This window comes from Panicum virgatum, chromosome 3K (assembly GCF_016808335.1).
Source record: "Panicum virgatum strain AP13 chromosome 3K, P.virgatum_v5, whole genome shotgun sequence".
Classification (NCBI taxonomy): Eukaryota; Viridiplantae; Streptophyta; class Magnoliopsida; order Poales; family Poaceae; genus Panicum; species Panicum virgatum.
In genome coordinates, this window is record NC_053138.1 from 35,414,950 (window position 1) to 35,438,257 (window position 23,308).

The 23,308-nt window shown below is 48.3% G+C and overlaps 1 protein-coding gene and 1 pseudogene across 1 annotated transcript; one reads left to right on the forward strand and one right to left on the reverse strand.

The window, feature by feature from the left end:
- Positions 1–2,646: 2,646 nt before the first annotated feature.
- On the forward strand, positions 2,647–11,243 carry LOC120699091 (TOM1-like protein 6). The gene is made up of 9 exons (XM_039982956.1): positions 2,647–2,873; positions 7,005–7,083; positions 7,159–7,257; positions 7,939–8,052; positions 8,504–8,673; positions 8,762–8,843; positions 9,179–9,264; positions 9,917–10,165; positions 10,252–11,243. Exons 1-9 carry the CDS (start codon positions 2,773–2,775, stop codon positions 11,012–11,014), a joined length of 1,743 nt encoding a protein of 580 aa, XP_039838890.1. The 5' UTR covers positions 2,647–2,772; the 3' UTR covers positions 11,015–11,243.
- Positions 11,244–11,266: 23 nt separating this feature from the next.
- Positions 11,267–17,363, reverse strand: LOC120699092 (annotated as a pseudogene).
- Between the last annotated feature and the right edge of the window lie 5,945 nt (positions 17,364–23,308).

Below are 23,308 nucleotides of genomic sequence, written 5' to 3' on the forward strand. Positions count from 1 at the left end.
GCATGACATTCCTAGCACCATTGCCGGGGAGTAACAACCCTCTAGTGGTGGTGTTAAGAAATGCCAACACTACCGGGTCATGCCATCCCACGCTTATGAACCAGAAATTTTTATGGGAAAAGTAACACGTACCGGACCATATCTAAGCAAAATTACAAGGCCCTGTTTGGGGGAGCTTTTGGGAGCTTTTGCTTCTTCCAAAAGCTCCAAAACCTAAAAGCTCCCCCAAACGGGGTCGCTTCTCCAACAAGCGAAAAGCTTCAGAAGCGATGTTTACATTGCAAGCAGAGAAGCAAGTCTCGAGTCGCTTCCCGAGCTTTTGCTCGTCCCGTCGTCCGCCTCCTTCCCCGTTCCTTTTTCCCCTCAACGCCGACCACCGCCACCCCTCACCTCCCCTCCACGTCGGCCATCGCTGCCAATACTCTCCCCTCCTCGCCTCTCCCCTCCCCTCTGCTCCGGCCACCGCTGCCCCTCACCTCCCATCCTTGCTGGCCACCACCGCGGAGGACGAGGACTAGCTCCCGACAGTGCGGAGGAGGATGAGCTCCCCTGGGTGCGCGGTAGGGGCCCGGCGGCGGCGGGGGCAAGCTCCCAAGGCGGCGCAGCCGGAGCTCCCTCGGGCGGCGCGGCCTGGGCTCGGTGGTGGCTGGGGCGAGCTCCCTTGGGCGGCGCTCCCTCGCCCCGAGCCGCGGCCGCCGCATCCTCCCTCGCCCGCCGCGACCAGCCAGCCGCCGCATCCTCCCTCTCCCGATGTGGCCGCTGCGTCGTCCCTCGCCTGCCGCCGTCGCCGCGGCCGCCCTCCCTTGGGCGGAGACGATCGCTGCTCGGGGTCGGCCGGGGCGCGCTCCCCTAGGCAACGCGGCTGGGGCTCGGGCCTGGTGGGACGAGCTCCCCTAGGCAGCGCGGCCGAGGCTCGTGGCCGGCTGGAGCTCCCTCCCCTGAGGCCCTGACGGCCATGCCACCCGAGCTCCCTCTCGTGCCGATAAGCACATTTTCATAAGCTCCCCCAAACAGACATAGTTAGCTTCTTTGAAAAGCAGCTTCTTAGAAAAGCAAATGGAGCTTTTCCTATAGAGCTTTTGGAGAAGCTGCAACTCCCCCAAATAGGGCCCATATATTTTTACCCTACAACTTTGAGTAAGTGTTCATCTACCCATAACTCTTTTCTATTCCTAAATAAATATTAAGTTGCACGTAATCAACATCGGGTCTAGCAGACCCATTGTTCTGCCTATCTGCTTATGTCTAAATGTCCCATAGAAAATGAGCAATATAAAAAACGCTACGAATACAAAGCAAAGAGCGGATCATGTCTAAACCCCAGTTGCATCTTTTCTTTGTAAAAAATGAAATGCTCCAGTTCCAAATATGGCTCAGTCCTACTCTCACGCCGAGAAAAATACGCATTCGCAGCAACCCCGTTTATACTTTCGTCCTTGCTTCACGTAAAAGAGTTAACCCGGATGTTGAAATACACTTGGCACTTGAGTTTATATATCAGTGAACCTCACCATCAACTAGTAAGGTGGGACAACTCCTCACATATGCCATGCTACTTATACTTTGGCCACTAGTAAACTCAAAGTTATCCTCGTTGAGCCGAGATGTCACACTAAAACTACCAATCCGGTCAGCTAATTTGCCAGATGCCTATCTCTTCGTGAGCAGAGCGCAGGTTAAGTGAGATAGAGAGAGAGAGAGAGAGAGAGTTGATCACAGAGAGACCTGCTCGCACGCGTGATTCGGGTGGCTAAAGCTGGTGCTTGCGTCCCCATGGCAGTAGCGGCGCCACCGTCGCCCGAGAAGAGGGCTGCTGTTTGGAAGGGAGCTCCTCTTAGGGCATGGCTCATAATATAGCTAGGTGCTGGTTATATGGATTTTTTTGTAGTTTTTTCTTATTCCATTCATATAGTGTTTGAGCTCTTAATCATTAATGCATGGTCCACTTATCCCTCTCACAATTTTTTTTTGTTCTTGTGCATAAGCGGGCTGTAAGCTTACAGCCCACCTCTCTTCTCTTTCCTCTCCTTTTTCCTGCACCTCAGCATTTAGCTAACTTAAAGCCCGCTGTAATACTTGCTCTTAACCACTTGGAAGGGAGCCAAGAGGGATGGGTCGAACCACTCGAGTTTGAGTAAATCTGATCCACTTACCATGGCCGATTTCATAGTTCATAAAAGGGGTCCATAAGAATCATTTTCGTGGGCCGGTTTGGCGAACCAAGGGGCAGATCCGCGGGACCCCATCAAGACTTCCATCACCCTAACTTTCCCTCTACCTTTATTGCAAAAATCTCGGCCACTCACGGTACTGTCACCTTGTTCGTCGTGTCAGAATTGCAATACAAAGAAACCGTATGCAAAGAAAACGGCTTCCGCAAATAAAAAAGAAAAACAGAATTTTTGACGCAGATAACAAGCTTTATGCAAAAGTGCTTGCCGCCATCTTTCCCTTCGCTTTCAGCCAGATGTGCATGCGCGCAGCGTCGACGGGCGGCGAGCCTCGCGTGGACCGAAAGGGCAGAATCTGTGCGGTTGCGCCCCCTAATAATGGCCGCCCGTTTTTTTGTTGTTTACCGCGCGCCACCCAGACGTCTCACGTCTGCCCCTGATCCGTCTCATTCTCCACTCCCACCGCCGTCCCACGAATACCGCCCCCCCCCCCCCCCCCTCCGCCTCTCCTCATCCTCCTCCTCCTCCCTTCTCCCACGTTGTTGCCGTGGGTATCGGATTTCTCCACCTGCTGGAGGTCGCTCGATCGGCAAGAGCAGAGATGGCGGCGGTGAGGGTGGACAAGGCCACCAACGAGCTGCTGCTGGGCCCCGACTGGACCCTCAACATCGACATCTGCGACGCCGTCAACTCCGATCACGGGTACGTCGTCTTTTCTCCCTCCATCAGCTTTACTATTTGTTCGTCGAGAACCTGGGATGCGCTGTTTTGAATTCTTGGTTCCTGTGCCACCGCAATAATGGCGAACGGTTCGTGTTCTTGGCGCCCTACGAACCGAAAGGGAAAAAGTGGTCTCCTTTGATTTTTGATAGGAGAATTATTTTTGCCCTACTGTGTTCTATCCTTCCTTGGGATGATCACGCTGCGGGGCTGCGATTGATGTCAACAATCGATTATACCCCCCAGCATGTCATCTTTATTACTTTTCCCAGGTCTCTTTCTCATCGGCATCACAGAAAGTAACGGCACAGTTCACCAATTTTTCTCTGGAATCACCTTTGCACTCGAAGGATAACGCGGCACCTTTTCTTTGTGGCAAAATTATCCAATCGCGCCCATGATGGTTTCCATTTCCCAGTCGTTTTTTCACGTCGCCTGAAATTTAGTGATTTGCTCTCATGATTGTTGTGCTCTGCTTGGGAAAACAAAATTTGTGATCATACCAGGCCTTTCCCGTGCCGACAAAGTGTCCAATCAAGCACGGGAACGTAGCATTTTTTGCTGTGTTCATCATGTCATTAGGAATTTGCTCCCACGATTAGTTTGTTCTGTCTGCACTCTCTAATATATAGAGTATATCTGTTTAGTATTTCGAGCTGGTTTGGTATGGCTCCGGGCTCGGGCTCCCGCTCTTTAGCGCCACTGTAGTAGCTTAGCCGATAGGAGGGGTCACAATTTCCAGCTCCACCAGCTTCTTCACAATTTCCAGCTCCACCGGCTTCTTCCCCCCTTTCCAGGGTTCATTATAACAGAGAGGCCTAAGGTTGCTAGCCCAAGCGGCGACAGCAGCTAGACTGCACCTCGCAAGTCACGAGTTCGAACTCCGGTTGGGGCAAATTTCTGCCTGCGGGTAATAAAACCCCCCTCGCTGTGCTCGCCGCGAGGCATGGCCCTCTCGGGCATGGGCCAGGGTTCGGGGGTTTTTCCGCGGCGAGACAAGCAGAGTTGCTTCCTCTTTGGGTCCGTTCACCACCCGGCCATGTTTTTTTTTATAACTAGAGTGAAAAATAGCTCCGATGGACAGCAGTGCTATAATAGGAGGAAAAGTACCTGCGTCAGACAAGCTGGAGCTCCTGACCTGTGCCAAAGAGGGCCGAGTAGGGTAACCTAAGAGAATCTTGTTCAAATAAGGTTAGAGCAGTGCCTCAATAGGATATAGGGCCTGTTTGAGAAGTAGGGGCTTAATTTAAGCCAATAAGCACCCTGCCATTACAGGCTTAAAATAAGTCCCATACCTATTTGGAGTTTATGCACAATAAGCAAATAAGCACCAACAAAGAGGACTTTGGTGGGAGTATGTGGTGGACCCCATCAGTAAATAAGCACAATAAGCACACCCTCATGGTGCTTATGGGCTTATGGGGTGCAAAAAATAAGCCCCTCTAATAAGCCTTGGTGTTTGGAGGCCGAAAGGCTTATTTAGGGCTTATTTGAGGAGGCTTATTATAAGCACCCTTGAACCAAACAGGATCATAGTATCACGCATTGATGCCTGATGGGGACGCAATAGATTTTCTTGTACTACAGGCAAAATACAATTAAAGATGGAATTCAGCCATATATCATTTTCTATTTTTTCTCTTCATATGTGGTTTAAAATACCATTACTACATTTTCCACAAGAAAAAGAAACACTAGAAATGTTTCAGATAAAAGGGCACTTGACTTTGATTCAGTGTTTTATTTCATGCATTGACTTTGCTGAAGTTTATGCTAATGGTAGAAATTAAGCCATTCGATTCAATACTTTTATTTGAAAATAAATAAGCAATGGATCAAACAAGAAGTGTATTATCAGAACATTTTCTCCCAAGGGCCCTCTTTCAAGCACTTTCTAAAAATATTTATGGGATAGTCATTTTAAAGCATCACAGCATCTAGGAAATAACTTGAAGCAATCTATTGTTTTGTGGCAATCCACATTAGCTACATGTTCTGAGTGGCCATAATCTCATTTTAGCTACATGACAACTTTTACAATGATTGAAGAAAAAATGAGAACCGTCTATATGATAGAATCGTACGGTGGTCAAGGTAGCAAGTACGTGGAAGTACCTAGGCTAAAGTACCTAGTGGTACAAAAGTATGGGACCAAGTACCAAAAAGAATGGAACTGAATACCCTTAACACTATTAATTGGCTTTTTGAAAATACCTTCCATAGATCAACAACCACCAAAAATTCAAGGGAAAAGTACTTGAAAGTACCCTCTGGTACTTTACAATTATTGAAACAGAGCTCAACAACTTATCCTCTTTTGCAAAACTCCTTGCGGGATCTTAATTTTTAATAAAATAAAATGGGAAGGGATCATAAGTTTTTTTAATATATATATATATATATATATAGAGTTAAAGAACAAAACTTTTTTTCCCCGACTACGCAGGAGAGTTGCGTATCTCTGTATTAAGAAGAAGAGGTGATCCAAATACAATAACCCACACCCCACTTTGGATCAGAGTGAGGAGTGGGAGGTTTATCCGGCTAGAACTGTTACAAATAAACTGGAATGTAGGACCTGACCAGGGACAATTCTACCACTAACAAGATTAAGATACTCTCACTAGGCCCAGGGCAGCAAAGCCTTTGGCTCCCCCAACTATCCAGGAATGAGATTCATCTTTGAAGGACTGTAGAGACTGTTTGATACTTGATGCCGATCCATTGAACATGCAGGAGTTCCTATGCTTCCATAGGATCTTGGCTCAAAGTATGACCAGAGAATTAAAACCCATTCTATGCAGCCTCGGCACCTTCCTCCAAGACTTCTTCCACCACTCAGCAAAGGAGATGGTATGTTGAATGGGTGCCATAGTGGACAGATTCTAGGGTTGCAAGATGCTGAACCAGAATTGCCAGGCGAACACACAAGAAGCGAGGATGTGCTGGGCCGTCTCATCCTCTTGGTCGCAGAGAGGAAAGTGTGCTGGGTGCAGTAGTCCCCTTTTTTGGAGGCGATCTGCTGTCCAACAGCGGTTATGAATAGCAGGCCATATGAAGGTCTTGCATTTGTTAGGAGCCCAAGCTCCAGTGTATTATTCTTATCCGAAACACTTTTCAATTTGATATAGCAAGATAGTGCATCAGGAAATTGTGACCACTGAATAAAGGAACCCAAATCTAATACTATCTAGGAGGAAGTGGTGACATTTTATTTAGATGAAATGGGCACCTTTACTCAAGATGAATAGGACTGAAATCTGGGTTGTGAGGGTGTACACCCACACCTCCGACCAATCAGAAGACCCTCATTTCTCTTCTCTTTTTTTTTTGTGACATCCGGCCCAATTTGGATGGCCCAGTAGTGGTCCATGAGTGCTGCGTGCACATGTTTAGTACCACCTTGCTAGTTGAGCAAGGGTGGAGCCAACTTATAAGTCTTTGTCCTCCAGCCATAGCACCTTCGGGTTGACCTTTTTACGCGAAGCGAGGACGAAAACGTAAGTGAGGTGCTATGTGTAAGCGGGCTCGCCCCTCGGAAGGGCTAGGTTGTGCGGTGTTAGGGGGCGGGGTGTTACAAATGGTATTAGAGCCGACCCTCACGGTTGCGTGTACGGGTCAGTGTGCGGGCATATGGTAGGGACACACGACATGGCATATGGCGCCGGCACTGGACGTGCGGCCGTGCGCCAAGGGGGAACGTTCCTGGACATTTGCCCAATGTGGGTGAGTTGGACCGACGAGGACGTCGGGTTCTTTGAGGGGTGGGGGGTGTGTGATATCCGGCCCAATTTGGATGGCCCAGTAGTGATCCATGAGTGCTGCGTGCACATATTTAGTACCACCTTACTAGTTGAGTAAGGGTGGAGCCAACTTATAAGCTTTTATCCTCCAGCCATAGTACCTTCGGGTTGACCCTTTTACGCGAAGCGAGGACGAAAGCGTAAGTGATGTGCTATGTGTAAGCGGGCTCGCCCCTCAGAAGGGCTGGGCTGTGCGGTGGGGGTGTTACAGTTTTTGGAAATATTTCCATTGGAATGTTAGGCCATTGAGCATGCTATTTTTCATATATTACAAGAGAATGGCTGTGCTAACAATGTTGTATTGATTCAGGCAAGCAAAAGAAGTGATTAAAGCTCTGAAAAAACGTCTTCAGCACAAGAATGCGAATGTTCAATTTCTTGCTTTGACGGTATGCTTCCCAGCTTGATGTACTAAACATTCATAAAGTGTTCATCCTTATGAATGCTCTGAAATTGCTTTCCAGCTTTTAGAGACTCTAATAAAGAACTGTGGGGATCACGTGCATGTTCAAGTCATAGAGCGCAATATACTGGAGGAAATGATGAAAATTGTGAAGAAAAAGGTCAGTTCTTTGTGTTCCTTTATGGCCTTTTTGGGCCTTAAGCTACATACCCCTCTTGTTTGTGCTAGAAAAAAAACACAACCTACAGCATTTTACTTTTTTTTTTAAGTTACAGCATTGTACTTAGTGAGTCTCAGTAATGTAATTCCGAATTGTGGAACTGTATGTGTCGCACAGCTGAAAAATATCATTTTGCTTTAGTAACTAAATGTATGCATGGTATATATGATCTAGTTAGCTTACAAGCTAAACATATTTGCAAAGGCAATGATATAAACTTAAAATGTGGTGTCCTGAAAAATGCGTATCTTATCTCTTCAAAATTTGAAGGACTATTACAAGCAGTGTACATTTGGATGCAACACTTAGAGTGAATTTTTGGTATTTCTATCACTGAAATAAACCATATTTTCTATTTGAAATGATGTATATTTCTGAAATTCTAGTTTTTCTAAAAATAATATTTTGCACTTCATAGTAAAGTCATGTTTTTTTTTGTTCCCTTTTGGTTGTCATCTATTTATCCGATCTTTGACCAAAGACATAACTTGCTAAATGCTAGATTCACGAGTTTATGCTATCCATTTCAATAGCCATATGTACTGTAAATATGAGCTCGTTCTTATTTATTTATTTATTTATTTTTGTCATTCTGATTAAGTTTATTGACTTCTGTTCCAGGCAGATATGCAAGTGAGGGACAAAATTCTAACACTCCTGGATTCTTGGCATGAAGCATTTGGCGGGCCTGGTGGAAAGCACCCTCATTATTACTGGGCATATGCTGAATTGAAGGTGTGGTTAAGGTCTCTTGCATTATCAGATAGCTAAATTACACGTGAAACACATTTACTTTTAGCCTTACTAGATTTTATTTCTTATCCTGTGCTAACTGTAACCTTGAGTGCATAAAAGGATCAACAAGTTACAAGTTACATAGAACTACCAATAAGATAATTTAATGGAAATTAACTCTACTTTCTTCACCTTTCTGTCTTGTATTCTAGTTAAAATTGTTCAAGAACCACATTTTCTGGAGAATTGTCAAGAACCATATTGTAAAATAATTCCATGTGTGATTTAGGAGAAATTTAAACTACTTGAGTTTACATTGGAAGCACTTTATGACTTCATGAAAAAAATTCAAAATATATTTTTATACACATGTATAAAGTGTTCCTTTGAGAAGGTCTTACTTCAGTTGGTAGTTTATTTTGGATGAGCCAATGAATCTTTCTACATGCAGCGATCTGGTGTGGAATTTCCTAAGCGCTCACCTGATGCTGCACCGATATTTACTCCTCCGGTCACACGTCCAGCATCTTTGCCATCATATCTTCAAGCAGGGTATGGAATGCCAGTCGATTCTTTGTCAAGGCTTGATGTGGCAATGTCATCTAATGGAGCTTCTCTGAGGTAATCTTACTTGCAAAAAAAAAAAGATATTTTGGTTGGTAGTATTCTTTTGTCTTCTATGCTACATGACATGCTTTTATCTGATTAGCATGCTAGACTTGGAACATATGCTGGGAGCTGTGGAACTATTAAATGAGATGTTGAGAGCTGTGGATCCCAATGATCAGGATGTAAGCATATGCCTTGGATTTTTTGTCATTGTCAATGTTTTCAATGAATAGGGTTCATATTGTTAAATAATAAAATAATTAGATTGTAAATTCCATTACTGTTGTATCCTTGAGTGCATGGCTCTGCATTTTGCATATAAGATATATATGGTTTTAATATTTAGGTGTTGAAGAGACTAGTCATTTGGTTGGTACCTATTGTATGGTTCGTGTTAAGTATTTGTGCAACACCTGTGTAATAATCATCTGGCCCATCTCTCTTATATATTTATGGACCCTATTATGAAATAAATGTGCATGTGTAAAGTAGCATTGACATATTTTTTAATGCTTAGGCTGTCAACGATGAAATTATCGCGGAACTTGTGAACCAATGTAGGTCGGACCAAAAAAAGATCTTGAGCTTGGTAAGTTCACTAAGGTATGTGACTGCATCACACTTTTGGTTTTCATCTATGATCCGTTTCTTGAGTAGACGTTGTACCAATACCATCAGTTTTGGCCACTACACTGTTGTTGTGAAATTTGATTTGCATCTGAATGTTACAGTTACAAGCTACTGAGATTATTCAATAAATCTATGAGGCTAGGGACAAAGATTATCGCCATCAATTAGTTACATATTGCATCAATTAGTTACATCTTGCTAAGTGAGCACGTCGTTTGAAAGCATGGGTCCAGATAACACTAATGATTGTTCATTGTAGTCTCGTAGCCTTTGAGTTCTGAATACGATAAATACAAATTTTCATGCATTAGTTCTAGTTTATGGCATCCTTCTAACAGCTAGTTTCTATGGAGTTTGTTCACTAGAAAAATAAGGTAAATTGATCACAGTGCGTTAATACCTCCTAGTCTGAACTCTGAAGCCATCCAATCGAGTCTATTTGTTGAATAATAATAAGAAAGCTTGTGATCTGAAAACTCTTCCTACAGCACACCAATGTTGACTTCTAGCAAGCACTCATTAGGCGGGGATGATTTTCAGGATGGCAGATGTAAATATTTTATAATGGTATCTACTGTCAATCTATTCTATCAAACTAATTGCATTAATCTCTTCTGTAATATAGGGATGAGGAACTCTTGAGCCAAGCCCTTGATTTAAATGATAAATTACAAATTCTGCTTGAGAAACATGATGCAATGGTACCAGGATCTCCCGTATCAGCCGAAGTAGCAGATGTGGTGAGTGAATTGCCAGCAGGAACCACTCCAAACCTAGGTGAAAAGGTTGCTCCTACAACTGCAGTCGCCTCAACCAATGTTTTGGATGATGAGGAAGAAGATGAAGACGACGAGTTCTCTCAGCTAGCTCGCAGGTCACTGTCACCATGCCAATCTTCGCATTTTTGCAGTTAACCTCTTCTCCTTGCATCATCTAGAACTGACAGATACTTTTGGTCAGGAACTCAAGATTCAAATCCACAAGCAGCGACACCACCTCTTCTAGTTTGGGCACATCTTTGTCAACGATCCATGAGGGAATACCAGGATCAGCAGTTTCTGTTCCCTTTACAACTTCTGCATCAGTTCCAAGCAATGCATTGTCTCTGCCTGATCCACCAGCCCCCGTGAGGACTTCTCCAGAAGACCAGGTTATGAGTGACCTTCTTGCACTCACCATATCCTCAAACTCATCACCACCTTATACCCCAGTAACACCTGAACCAGCCTTGAATCAAGGTGGCTCAACAGCTAGTGACCATCCACAGCCTTATCATGTAAACCAAGGACATGCTTCTGCACATTATGTCGCTCCATGGGTGCAGCCTCAGCCTCAAACCACAAGCATTCAGCAACAGACACCAGCCCCGTCTCCTTTGCCCTACAACTCATTGGCTTATCCACCGCCACCATGGGCCTCCCATGACAGCACCGAGTCGAACCCTTTTGTGGTGGCATCGTCTCCGCATCAGCCAAGTTCCTACTCACCTATTAACGTACCACCAAACTTGAGGCCCCTGCAGCAATCACATTCTTTTGCAGTGCCACTTCGAACTGCAAGTTTAGACTCACCAATAAATCGGAACATGAAGCAACCTCTTTCTGCTGGGGCTCGCAGGCCATCTTATGTTTCATCCAACAAGTTCTTCGATGACTTGTTTGAGAGAAATTCAGATGGTAGCCTGAAAGTAGACAGTGGCACGTCCAGTCCATACAAGGCGTAGTGATGGCTATGGAAAATAAAATGTAAAGAATGTCTATCATGCTAGATTGTTTTCTTATCTTGGCTTTTACTGTTATCATCCTGCCCGTAAGATTGGGGGGTTTCCCCAATCCATCTTAGAATTATTTGGTTGATGCTTCTGGCTGGGAACTTGCTAACCTGTTAATAAATAATTTATGCCAAAGCAAAGCTATATGAAAGCATCAGCATCAGCCTATTTGTTGGCCAAACATTTTGAATGGCAGAAGGTGATTGTTATAAATTTGTGTGATGAAACTTTGAAAAAATGAAAGGAAGGTGTAAATTGATAAAATGGAAGCGTGTCTAGTTGATTCCCATATTTCGCCATTCCACTTAGGCAAAGAGCAGAGCAAAGGTGTGACTTGTTCCCAACTTAATAAGTATGATACGCGGCACATTTTTGTTACTCTGTGCACAATTGGTCGAGCTACTACTTACCCACGTTTTGGTATTTGTACAATTTGGCACATAACAGGTAGTACCCGAAGTTGACGGTCGCCATCACGGTGAGGTAGAGGTTCTCCAGCCTTGACGCGTTCCTGTTGTTCGGCAGCCACGCCGTTGTGCGCCGGACGACGCCGACGAGGACTGTGGACGTGTTCTTGAGCGACGGCGGGAAGTCCTCGTAGTACAGTGTCACGCCCCGGGGAAGTACAGCGCCTCGCCGGCGCCGGCCAGCGCGAGCGGCAGGACCAGCCACATCGCAGACAGTGGCGACACCCACGCCGGGTGGCCCTCCTCGCCGTGTGCGCGCACGGTGACCATGCGGTGGCGTTCGACGGCGGCGGACGCGGCGAGGCCGAGGATGGCGAGCACGTGGCCCGCTCCGATGCGCTGCAGCGGCGTCGGGGTGTGCCCGGCGAGGCGCCGCCAGAGCGGGAGGAGCGCGCGGTCGAGGAGGATGAGGGAGACGACGATGGAAATGAGGATGACGACGCTCATGGAACCCGCCGGCACGGTGAAGCGACCGAGGGCACGGTCCATGGCGAGGGCCTGCAGGACGGTGAAGTTGATCTGCGTGCCGAACGCGACGCTGAGGATGATGGACGCGCTCCAAAGCGGCAGGATGCGGACCACCGCCTTGAAGTCTTCCCCCTCCTGCACAGTGCAGATGCGCCACGGCCGGACCACGGACTCATCCGCCGGGGCGACATCTCCGTCGGCGATCAGGGCAGCGCGGTTCAGGAAGCTAAGATCGGGTTGCATATGTCGAAGCAGATATCATATCGTTAGTTTAGTCAGGCTTCCATACATGTAACAAAGTTGTGGTAATTGTAAGGAATTTGGTGCTCTAGCCTAAGAGGGGGAGAGGGTGAATTAGGCACTAATAAAAATTTAGACCTATGACTCCAACTAATTTGCACAAAACTTAAACTAAAACATGCTATCTAGATGTGCAACTAGGTTATTCTAGTGTGAAACCCCTATCCCAAAAGAGTTTAGCAACCTATATCTTTTCCTATCAAGAAACTATTCTATGAAAGTAAAGATACACAAATTGCTAGTATGAAATACGGAAGTTTAATGAGCAGGATAGGAGATAGCAAACTTTTGACGCGGGTGTTTATCCCGTGGTTCGGTTAGCCACAAAGACACACCTACATCCACGTTGTTGTAGCACTCACTAAGAGTATTGCTACTCGGCCACCAAGTCTCTTCCGTGAACACAATCACGGTCACCTTGGCCCTGGGTTCCACTAAGGAGCTTCTCCACAAAGAATGGGGGTCTCCATGTCCCCCGCACAAAGATGCCGTCGCCGCTCCACACCAAGTCGGAGGGTCGATGACGTTGCCGGCGAGCTTCACGCTCCAAGGTGCCGGCGCACCAAGCTCTTGTTTTGGTTTGCTAATGAACCACAGCACAAAGGCTCGAAGACTTGCAATCTCACTCACTAAGAGCTAATCCTTTACACAACACTCTCAAAATGTGCTAAGGCTAAGGATATGATCTTGATGCTTTTGTATGGCTTGAAGATGTTCTTGGTTGTGTGTGAGATATCCAGCAACTCCAGCAATCTTCAAATGGCCGGGGTGAGGTGTATATATAGGCCACCAAGTCTTGTATCCATTGCTCCAACAGTCAGCTGAAAATCTGCGTATCACCGGAAGAACCGATGCCTCTGGCTGGGGTAGCGTCGGTTCTTCCAGTCACTCATAACCCGAAGTAGCCGTTGAACTTCTGACAGCTGACGCAGTGACCACCGGTTGAACCGATGCCATGTACCGATGCATCACCGGTTCATCCGGCGCTTAAGAATTTTCTTCTGGGCGCTGACGTCATTACACCGATGGTATGCACCGATGCTTCACCGGTTCAACCGGTGCTGAAGAGTTGGCTCTTGTGCGACTTGCATCGTCTCTGGAACATAGTACGCCCAATGCACCGATGCCCTTTTTTTGGACCGTCGGTTCAATCGGTTCCTATAGGCTGACTTGGCTTCGATTTCCTCCTGCACCAAACATCATAGCGTCGGTTCTTCCGACAAGCGTCGGATGCACCGATGCTTAGGCATCGGTTCTTCCGGTGCTCCTGATCCTTCGGGCCTTGCTACACCTATCTTTTCTTTCTCTTTGTCATCACTTGAACCTAAAAGCCTGAGAATGGTCATCTTAACAATCATATTAGTCCAAATGTTATGTTGTCATTCGATCACCAAAATCACTCGAAATGGCATAAATGGTGCCATGTTCGTTTCAGTAATGTTATTTGTTTGTGAGAGGAAGTAGTAGTAATAACTAACATAGAACCAACAATTAAATTTTTTTAAATTAAGGAAAAATCTCAGTCTTGAACATTCACACACATGTGAATGTCTACGATCGTAAATCAACAAATCTGGCCGCAAAGCCAGAAGCTTACACAAGTACTTAGACTCCAAACCTCTAACCGAAGAACACAAAAGATAAGGAAGGAAAAAATAAGAAAGAAAGCGAAAGACTAAGCTTCGATCTTCTTCTACGTTCTTCCTTTAACCTTGCTTGGTCCTTATATCGTAAAATAAATCTCACATCAACTATATTCTTAGAAACTCATGATGTAAGGATCATCGATGGTCCTATACTTTCCTGTCGCCTATGGTGTCACCATCAAAGACACCAAGACGACGCCTCAAGAGAAGAGCAACATTAAGATGCTGCCGCTGTCCGAACCACTTAATCGTGAATCTAGGATTTCGTCCGAGAACCTACACACCAAAAAGCAAACCACGGCAAGCGCCAAATAGGACACCAACGGGAGGCGGCAACCGGAGTCAAGTCCCCATGGCGGTGACTACTGGAGCGAAGAAGACATCTCCAACTTGAGCACCGCCAAGGAGAGGGACTCTGCGTGCGCCGAGAGCTGCAAGAGCCACTAGCCGCCACCATTGTAGCCGGTGGCGAAGCACTCGCCGGCCGCGCATGGAGCGAACGCTGCTCCCAACCTAGACCACGACGGCCTGCACCGCGCCGCGGAGCCACCCTCACGAGCAACCACACCATAGGTCACCGACCACCAGACCTCCACCGTGGGGACCTGAGTCGCAAGCCGTCGTCGCCGGTGCAGACGGCTGCGCCACCGCCGCAGACGCCCGCGCCAGCACCACTGCCACCACCCAAGACAACTCGATCTACATCTAGAAGAACGGGAAAAGGGGAGGGAAAAACCGGGGAGAAGCTGTGGAGCTCCTTGCCGCCGCTGTCCTTGCGGCCGCCGGGCTTCCGACGACCCTCTCAGGCGGCGGCGAGGCTGGGGAGGGGAAGGGGTGCAACGCTCTGGAAGGTAGTGCTCAAAAGCCTCTTCTGAAAGTGGGATTTGGAACACTGAATGCATATTATTCAGGTGCTTACAAGTCAAATTTATAAGAGTCAAGTGTACAAAAAGTTTTATGAATACATTGGTATTTTAAAACACCATTCGCTTGATATTGATTTTATATTGATTTTACAATGGAGATGCTGTAAAAAAATAAATTTAAAAACCTACCTCCTGATAAAATTCACAAAAGCTTACCATTCCTATTTGAGCAGACATTGAATCGAATCTAATAAGACTAATTAATCATTGATTTGCTTCATTGACGCATAAACATCTGCTCTAATGCGGTGCCTCCATCAATCCTTACTGTAATTAGACTTTATTTAATACTCATAAATCATAAAATTCTCTTTAATGTGACAGGAATAAAGTTTAGCCCTCGGGAACCAAACACGCCCTAAGACATGTTACATACGAGTAGTACTCGTTGGTGAGTAGTTAGGGCGGCAGCCAACCCAATCTATACAGTGGATGCACCCTAGTCATAAGTAGTGACACCTTATTGTATGTTTTATTGTCCACGACTGATTTATTTACCTCAATGTCCTTCCAGTAAAAGCAACTCCAGCAATAGCTTCTACTTCAGATCTTATTTTTCTGGGTCGTTAATTTTTGCATTTAACTACAGCAACAACCCCTACAACCAAGTTCCTACTTTTATTGTGACAGATCAGGCCCATCAGTGGTTGTCCAACTTTCTTTTTTTCTTATGACTTGTGGGCCAACCCTTCTCCCCCCAACCCCATATTTCTATCTTCTCTCACACATCTCTAAGCGCTCAACCAGTCTCACGATGTGCCGCCCACCACTACTGGTCATCCCTTGTCGAATCCCCCTGCCTCCGAAGGTTTCCCCTCGCCGGATCCGCCACCCGTTGCAGAAAAGGCTGCCCCTCACCAAATCCGCCACCCGCTGCCGAAGGTCACCCCGGAGGCTGCTTCAGGCGATGGAATCAGAGAGGTCGTGGGGAGGACAGGCCCGAGCTCCCCACCATGCTAGAGCATAGGGCAGCGACAGCGGGCAATGGGGGAGCCTGAGCTCCAGCTCCGCACGACAGCCTGCTTGGTGGCACAGGGAGCAGGGGCAGCGCTGCCGGCCCCAACCCGCTGCCACCATGCTAGAAATGCATTTTCAGAGGCAGGCCACCACCTACCCGCCCATGGAAATAGATTTTGAGGGTGGGTCACCCCCACCCGCCCCTATAAATCAATTTTCAGGAGCAGGTGGGGGTTGACCCGCCCTTACAAATTTATTTCCAAGGACAAGTGAGGGGGTGATCCACCCCTGGAAATAGATTTTTAGGGGCAGTTTTGTTACCTGTCTCTGAAAAAAATATTTTTAGCAGCAAAAACTAGCAATAGGTACGATATTCGTCTCTAAAAATGCGTGCAAATGCTATCCCTACATATGCTTTTCGTAACAGTGCAACGAATGTATGGAGCGGCGTCGTTTTCTTACCTGAAGCTGTTGCTTGGAGCTGCAAGGCTAGTAGCGCCGCTGACGTCGCCGTCCCTGTCAGTGGCACTGCTGCGTCGTCCGTGGTAAAACCTCAGCTCCTCTGACGTCGCCAATTTGACTTTCCATTTCCTGGCCGCGGCCACGGCTGCCCTCGCGAGCCCCGTGAACGGGCTGCCCCGAGCGCCGGGCCGGCGGTAGTACGGCGTGCCGGCGAGCAGCGCAGCGAGCCCCGCCAAGCTGGCGGCGCCGGAGAGGGCGTAGCCGAGCGCCCACGACACGTTGTCCTGGACGTAGACGATGGCGGTCGAGCCAACCGCGGAGGAGGCGTAGAAGAAGACGAAGTACCAGTTGAAGAGCACGTCGCGGTCGGCCGCGGCGTCGAACTGGCTCGCGCCCAGGGTCGCCTGGTTGAACCGGGCGCCGCCCGCGCTGACGCACAGCATCAACACCCCGGCGTACAGCGCCGCCATCTGCTCGGTCGAGGCCGGCTGGCACGGCTCGGCGCCCGGCTGGCACGCCGACGGGCGGAGGCCGTGCAGGCTCGCCGTGAGGGTGAACATGACCAAGGCCTGCGAGTGCGCAGGTGTCGATAGATCAAGGCTTATTAGATGCCATGTTCGGTATGCCTATCCATTGAGCATTGGTACAAGCAGGAAGATTAATTAGAAGTTACAAATGCCGTACTGACCAGGACAGAGAAGACCATGGACACGGCGACGACGGGGTAGCAGCCAAAGAAGGCGTCGGCGATGATGGCGCGGCCGACAGGGGCCAAGCTGAGGCATCCGAGGGCGATGCTGGAGATCTGCGCCGCGTCGACGCGCGGCACGTTGTACTTCTTCACGAGGTAGACGACGAAGTTGCTTGTCGCGCCGCCCCTCGCCACACCCAGCCCGAGCATCGCCACTGCGAGGAAGGGGAAGGTGATCCATCCCCCCTTGTGGTTCCTGCCACCATTGGGCTGCTGCTGCAGGGACTTGTGATCGACATCGGCGCTGAGGTTACGGCTGGGCAGAGGTTCTTGCGACCTGGTTGCTTCCATTCCGTGTCTGTATCTCCTAGCTATCAGCTGCTCGCTCGGTACTTGCAAGTTGTAACAGCAAAAGGCTGAACTGCAATTCTGTATAATAGGAGCACGGGCGCGGAAGTCAAGACCCTGAGTGCGATTGCGGTTCACTGATGAGGACGACTTAACGGGTTGTAAACGTTGGGAATGGCCACCAGCCACCTATCCCTTTCAAAGCACGTTCAGCTCAGGCATTCAGCCTAATTTCTGAGACCCGCTAGCTGATGGAGGGTGTGCATACTTATCTGTCATCACCAGAGTTGGGAAAAGAATGTTGCATGGCGCTCATGAGTCAGTTACCATATTGGTTTGCTATGGTACCATATTGGTTTGCTATGATCGACACTCGAGAGACCGCGACCTCCTGATGAAAGATTTGCTTTCAAATAGGTAGCACTTATCCACAACCGCATCAAAGAACGCATGCAAAAATCTCTTAAGCAATGCTTGGATTAGCCATAGACTATCAAAACCAGCAAAATAAAAAAAATCTAGCTCATCCAAATAGCCCAAAATATGGTGTACATAATAAAAATGCAACGATTCTATGACCGTATATATAATCTGGCTCCATCGAGCTAGTACCAGATAATAGACAGATTTTTATTAGTATCCACAACCTATAATCAAGTGATTCAAACATCTTCCAAATTGTTTTTTTTTGCGATTACATAGTACAACTCAATGCTAGCCAGATTTTTAATATCTAACTTTTTACAATCCATATCCATATTATTTATATAATATATAGCTGATCCAAAACGCACTAAGTTTGTTGGTTGAAAGTGGAATACATGGAATTCCTAGCTGAAATTTCACAAGCGAGACAAAGCCTGCTTCAGCCTTCAAGCATGGGACAACTTATTCGCTTAATAGAATGTAGAAAATGTAGGTCCAGATCGAATCTGCTTCAAAATACGTCAGAATGTCCCTAAGATTAATTTGAGCTCTTGCCGCCCCAGGTTGTGGGTTCAGTGGTTGAACTCCTCGAGAGATGTCCCTAGTATTAGTTGGAGGTCTTGACCGTGGAATAGGCACACTCGGGATGGTCTGCTTTAGGATTGGTTACAAGCCAGAGAGAAGAGACTCCTCATGGACCATATGATAGAATCTGCTAGTGTTTGTTCCCGGTCTTTCGATGAGGGTGGGGGATAACTCGATTTGAAGGAGGATCAACGTTGTGCTGTCCGACTACAACACCACAAGGGCTGCGCCTTAGCGACAGTTACACCGCCTTCAATTTGTGCTGTTCTTGATGTGCCAAGAACAACCTTAAACCTGCAAGCGAATCAAAAAATAAGGAAGAACAAGTGGATAAGCAAGCAGCACATAGACCTTGCCTAGGGGATAAATCTGATACACACAAATTCCGCAGCCACTTGAGTGTCTTCTGCATGTTTTCATGCCCAATTGTGTGCGCCAGGGTGAGAGCCTGGTGGCACAAATCCCCATGGGCTAGAACTTAGATGCGGGCTCCATGGAGGAGGAGCCCTTCAGCGACGCGCCAAGGTGGCTCGAGCTCTCCATCGAGGAGCTACTGGTGTAGACGGCAAGCGTCATCGGTAGTAGTCATTGCAGTGCTGATCTCATCGAGGAAACTGCAGGAGGGGGCCGAGAGTGCGAGCGCCGAGGCATCGGCTGGAGACTCGTCTGAGTCCCGGCGCAACAGGGCATCGGCCACTGTGTTCAGCCTGCCAGGGCGGTACTCGATGGTGAAGTCGATGCCGAACAGCTTGCTGGTCCATTGGTGCTGAGGCACAGTCGAGAGACGTTGGTCCAGCGGGAACTTCAGGGCAAAGTGGTCAGTGTGGACGAGGAAGCAGCGGCCCCACAGGTACGGCTACCTGTGGCGGACAGCTTGCACTAGACCGATGAACTCACGTTCGTATGCCACCAGCTTGAGGTGGGGGACGGCGAACTACCTGCTGTAGAAGGCTAGCAGTCCCTCATCCTGGTGGAGGACCGCCCCAAACCTGGTGCTGGAGGCATCGCAGTCGACGACGAACAAGCTGTTGAAGCGAGGCATCTGCAGGGCCGGCCCCGTAGAGAGGGCGCGCTTGAGCGCCTGGAAGGCCGCGTCGTCCTTGTAACACCCGGTTTATAAAAGGACATAAACCGAGCAATCATATACGTGCCAGGATCAAGTCACACGTATATACAACAGAATGAATAGTATATCACATCACATATCACGTAAAAAGATATAATAAAGCGAGTACGAATGTTATTTATTACATTAATGACAAAGTGTCTGATACAGAGTATGCGGAAGCGTAAAATATATACGAAGCCTCTCGGAAGCTGGGCACCACAGGGACGTCGACTGGGAGACGAACGCCTAGAAGTCCTCGTACTCCCGGTAGCTCCGGGTGAACTCCCTTGCGTCGGCAGGAACTGAGCAGTAGTAGAGTATCCCCAAGAGGAAAAAGAGTAGAGTAGGCAAGAGTGAGTACACAACTTGTACTCAACAAGTATAACACAAACTATGAGGCACTAAAGTTGACTGACTCAACTGCATTAGCTTTTAATCTTGGCAAAATTTTATTAAAGCTATTTACTACAAGTTGATGAATTACCATACCCCAGTTACATAGTAATTAATCAAAATTAATTATGAACTACTGAGAACCAAACCAAACTATACCAAGCCACCCGGGGAAACCTCCCTAACCAAAGGAAGATAACCCCACTAATCAAAAGGAGGATCTGGGCCGCTCATGACCGTGAGCACGGCTAGTATACCAGTTTTACACTCTGCAGAGGTTGCACATCTTTACCCACAAGTCGTGAGCTACGCTAGTTGTTCATCACACTTCCTTAGGTGAGATGACTAGCAAACTCACTACGAGGCCGTTACAAAGGATCACGTTGGTAAGGTGTAACCGCTAAGAAATCAGGCTCCGCAACGATGGGGCCCACCTCGAGGGGGTACACAGACCAAGCCTCGTAGCGCAGGGACCATTGAAGCTCACCACCACTCCTGCCCCGTCGGTAAGTTACTCCCGAACCAAAATGACCTAATTAGTAAGCCAAGACCGTCCCATTCCAATCTTGTGGTAGCGCTGTTGTCCCAGGTTGTCGCTCTATGAACCGGTCCTTATGGAGAGTGGCCAACCCAGCAGTAAGCACCGTGCTGGCCCCCTAAACCAAGTTTCTAGAAAAACCAATTTTAAACGAGACGTGAGCCACTCAAACGGGCCACTCCCAGAATTAAGTTGCATATAACATTAATCAAATTAATTAAAAAGGACCAAGTGTGTTGTAGCGCGGCACCTAGCACAACCAACCAAAATGCAACCCAAAGGATATATATAAAGGATATATATAAAGGATATAAAGTGGCTAGGAAAGTCCTTATAGACATACAGTATTAAAATGCAGTATGAAAATGTATTTAAAGTGATAGGTGTTGTTCATATTATACTTGCCTTCCTCAAAGTTCTTCTGCTGCTCAAACTGTTCTAAAGGTGACTCCTGGTACTCTTCCGAAGGATCAACGTCTACTCACGATCGCAACGCCAAAAACAAGTCCAGCACAAACACATACATGCAAACAAAGGCAAACACTAAGAAACGGTACAACAATACATAAAAACAGCAAACAAAACTAAGCTAGAACTGTTCTACGCGTTACAACGATCGCGTGGACATAAAGAATGCCTAAAACGGAGCTAGAACGTGAAAACTATGCTTAAAACAAGGTCTAGGGGCCTATCTGCAAGAAAACTGAAGTTCCAGGGGGTTCTGTGCAAAAACTGAGGGCCTAAACATAATTAACGGATAGACACAGGGTCTAACCGCAAAAACATCAAGGCTGGACCGCGGGTTCTATTTTTATAAAGCTCAGGGGTCTAAGCGCTAAAAACTGGACCTGATTGGAATTATTTTTGAACGGGAGCAGACTGCGGGTTCATTTCTAAAAAGTCCAGGGACTCTTTAGCAAAACAGCCAGGCCGAAGGGGTATTTTTAGATCTGAGCCGTTGGATCTGGATCTGAGGGTTAGGATTTGATGGACTAGTGTTCTAATCGTGATCGTCGGTCACAGATCTGATGGCTGGGTTGCGTTCGCGCGCGGGACGGTGGCGCTGGGTCGTCGGAGTCAAATTCCACGGCGGCGCTGCGCGGGGTTCGCCGGCGTTCGCCATTCCAAGCGTTCCAAAGCTCGGTTTGAGGTGCGGTTTGGCCGTGGATGCTCAGCACGACATGGCTAAACCACTTGGGCACTCAGGTTGGGGAAAAGGAGCTTGGGATGGAGTGCGTGGCGGGGAGGGCGGAACTGCACGTCGAGGCTCGCCGGCGTGCATGTGTTAGGCTGCTATGGGTTTTGGGTCTGGGCGCAAGTGTGCCGGTGCGTGTGCGTGGCTCTAACTCAAGTGTAAACGAGGCCCGTGCGGGGCTGTGTCGTGCTGCAGCGGACATGGCCGCGGCGGAGTGGCGGCGGCGGAACGCCGGGGTGTTGTTCTGGCCACCAGAGTGGCATACATGCCACTACAGCACGCGCAAAAGGAAGAGGGGCGTCTTGAAGTGCTCACCGAGCTCTGGAAATAGGAGAAGAACCGGTGCAGGGACAACGACGGTGGTGATCGGCGACGGCGAGGACGCGGTGTTCGTGGAGAAGGCTGAAGGCAGCGCCTCCGGGTCCCTGGGCTCCGCAGGTCGTCTTGCGGAGTGCCTGCGCGGGAGCCACGGTGGTCAGGGAGGCTCGGCGATGGCCGGCGGCGAGGAAATCGTGGCGAGCTCCGAGATCACCTGCGGCGGCAGTCCTGGCGGAAATCGACGGCGCTGGTGCTGCTCTCGTGGCTAGGGCAGTGGCTGCGGTGTAGATTGGACGCAGGAGGCCGCAGGCGCCAAATAAAGGAGGCATGGAAACTTGGTGCGCATGCCTAGCGGAGCTGTGGCGGAGATCGCGGCCAGGCCGGTGTGGTGCGAGGAAAACGGATCTGCTCGGCGTGATTCAAGATCGGGGCGCGGCTTCTAGAAGGATAAGGGCGCTGGGTGGCTGGCCAGTGGGCCTGCGAGGCCGGGTGGTCGACGGCGCAGCGGGGGAGGCGGGGGTGAGGTGGTCTAGGGAGCAGAGGAGGTCGGGCGCGGGGAGGAAGGAAGGTGGAGAATACAGTGCCAACAGGTGGGCCCGGGGCGTCGGTGGGAGAGGGCGCGAGTGCTGGCAAGGTTTGCTGGGCTGCGGGAGAGGGTGGGCCGAGCGGGGGGAGTGGCTCGCTGGGCCAAAAGGGGAGGAGGGCGTGTGCTGGGCCGCGTGACTGGGCTGTGGGAAAAGAGAGGGGAGCGGGCTGGGCTGGGTTGATTGCTGGGCTGACTGGGTTGGAAACTGGGTTTGGGTCTTCTCCTTTTCTTTTCCTCTCTTCCAACCAAACTCAAACCACACTCAAATCTAATTGAATTCAAACCAAATTTGAATTCAAATACTATGCACTCAACCAATTAAAAATATGCACCAGCATGAATGCACAAACATGTTGAACCTAAAATAAATTTTAATTACTTTATGAAGCAAAAATAAATTATAAATGCAAGGCTAAGCAAATTAAATCCTAGAAAATTAAATAAAGCCTTTATTATTAAATACTAGAAAATTACATTAGGGTGTTACAGGCCTCCTCCGACCAGGTGTAGGAATTCTTGCGCAGCAACCATGTGAGTGGCACCGTGATCATGCCAAAGTCACGGATGAACTTGCGGTAGTACCCGGCGAGGCCGAGGAAACTGCGCAGCCCACGAGCCGAACACGGTGTCGGCCACGATGCCACCGCTTCCACATTGTCGCTGTCCATGGCGACACCGGCTGCCGAGATGACGTGCCCGATGTAGGCGATCGAGGGCTCCCTCAACGAGCACATCGAGCACTTGAGGTGGAGACAGTGCGTTCGGACCGCGTCGAAGACAAGGTGGAAGTGCTGCAGGTGCTCGGCCTAGGAGGAGCTGTAGATGAGGATGT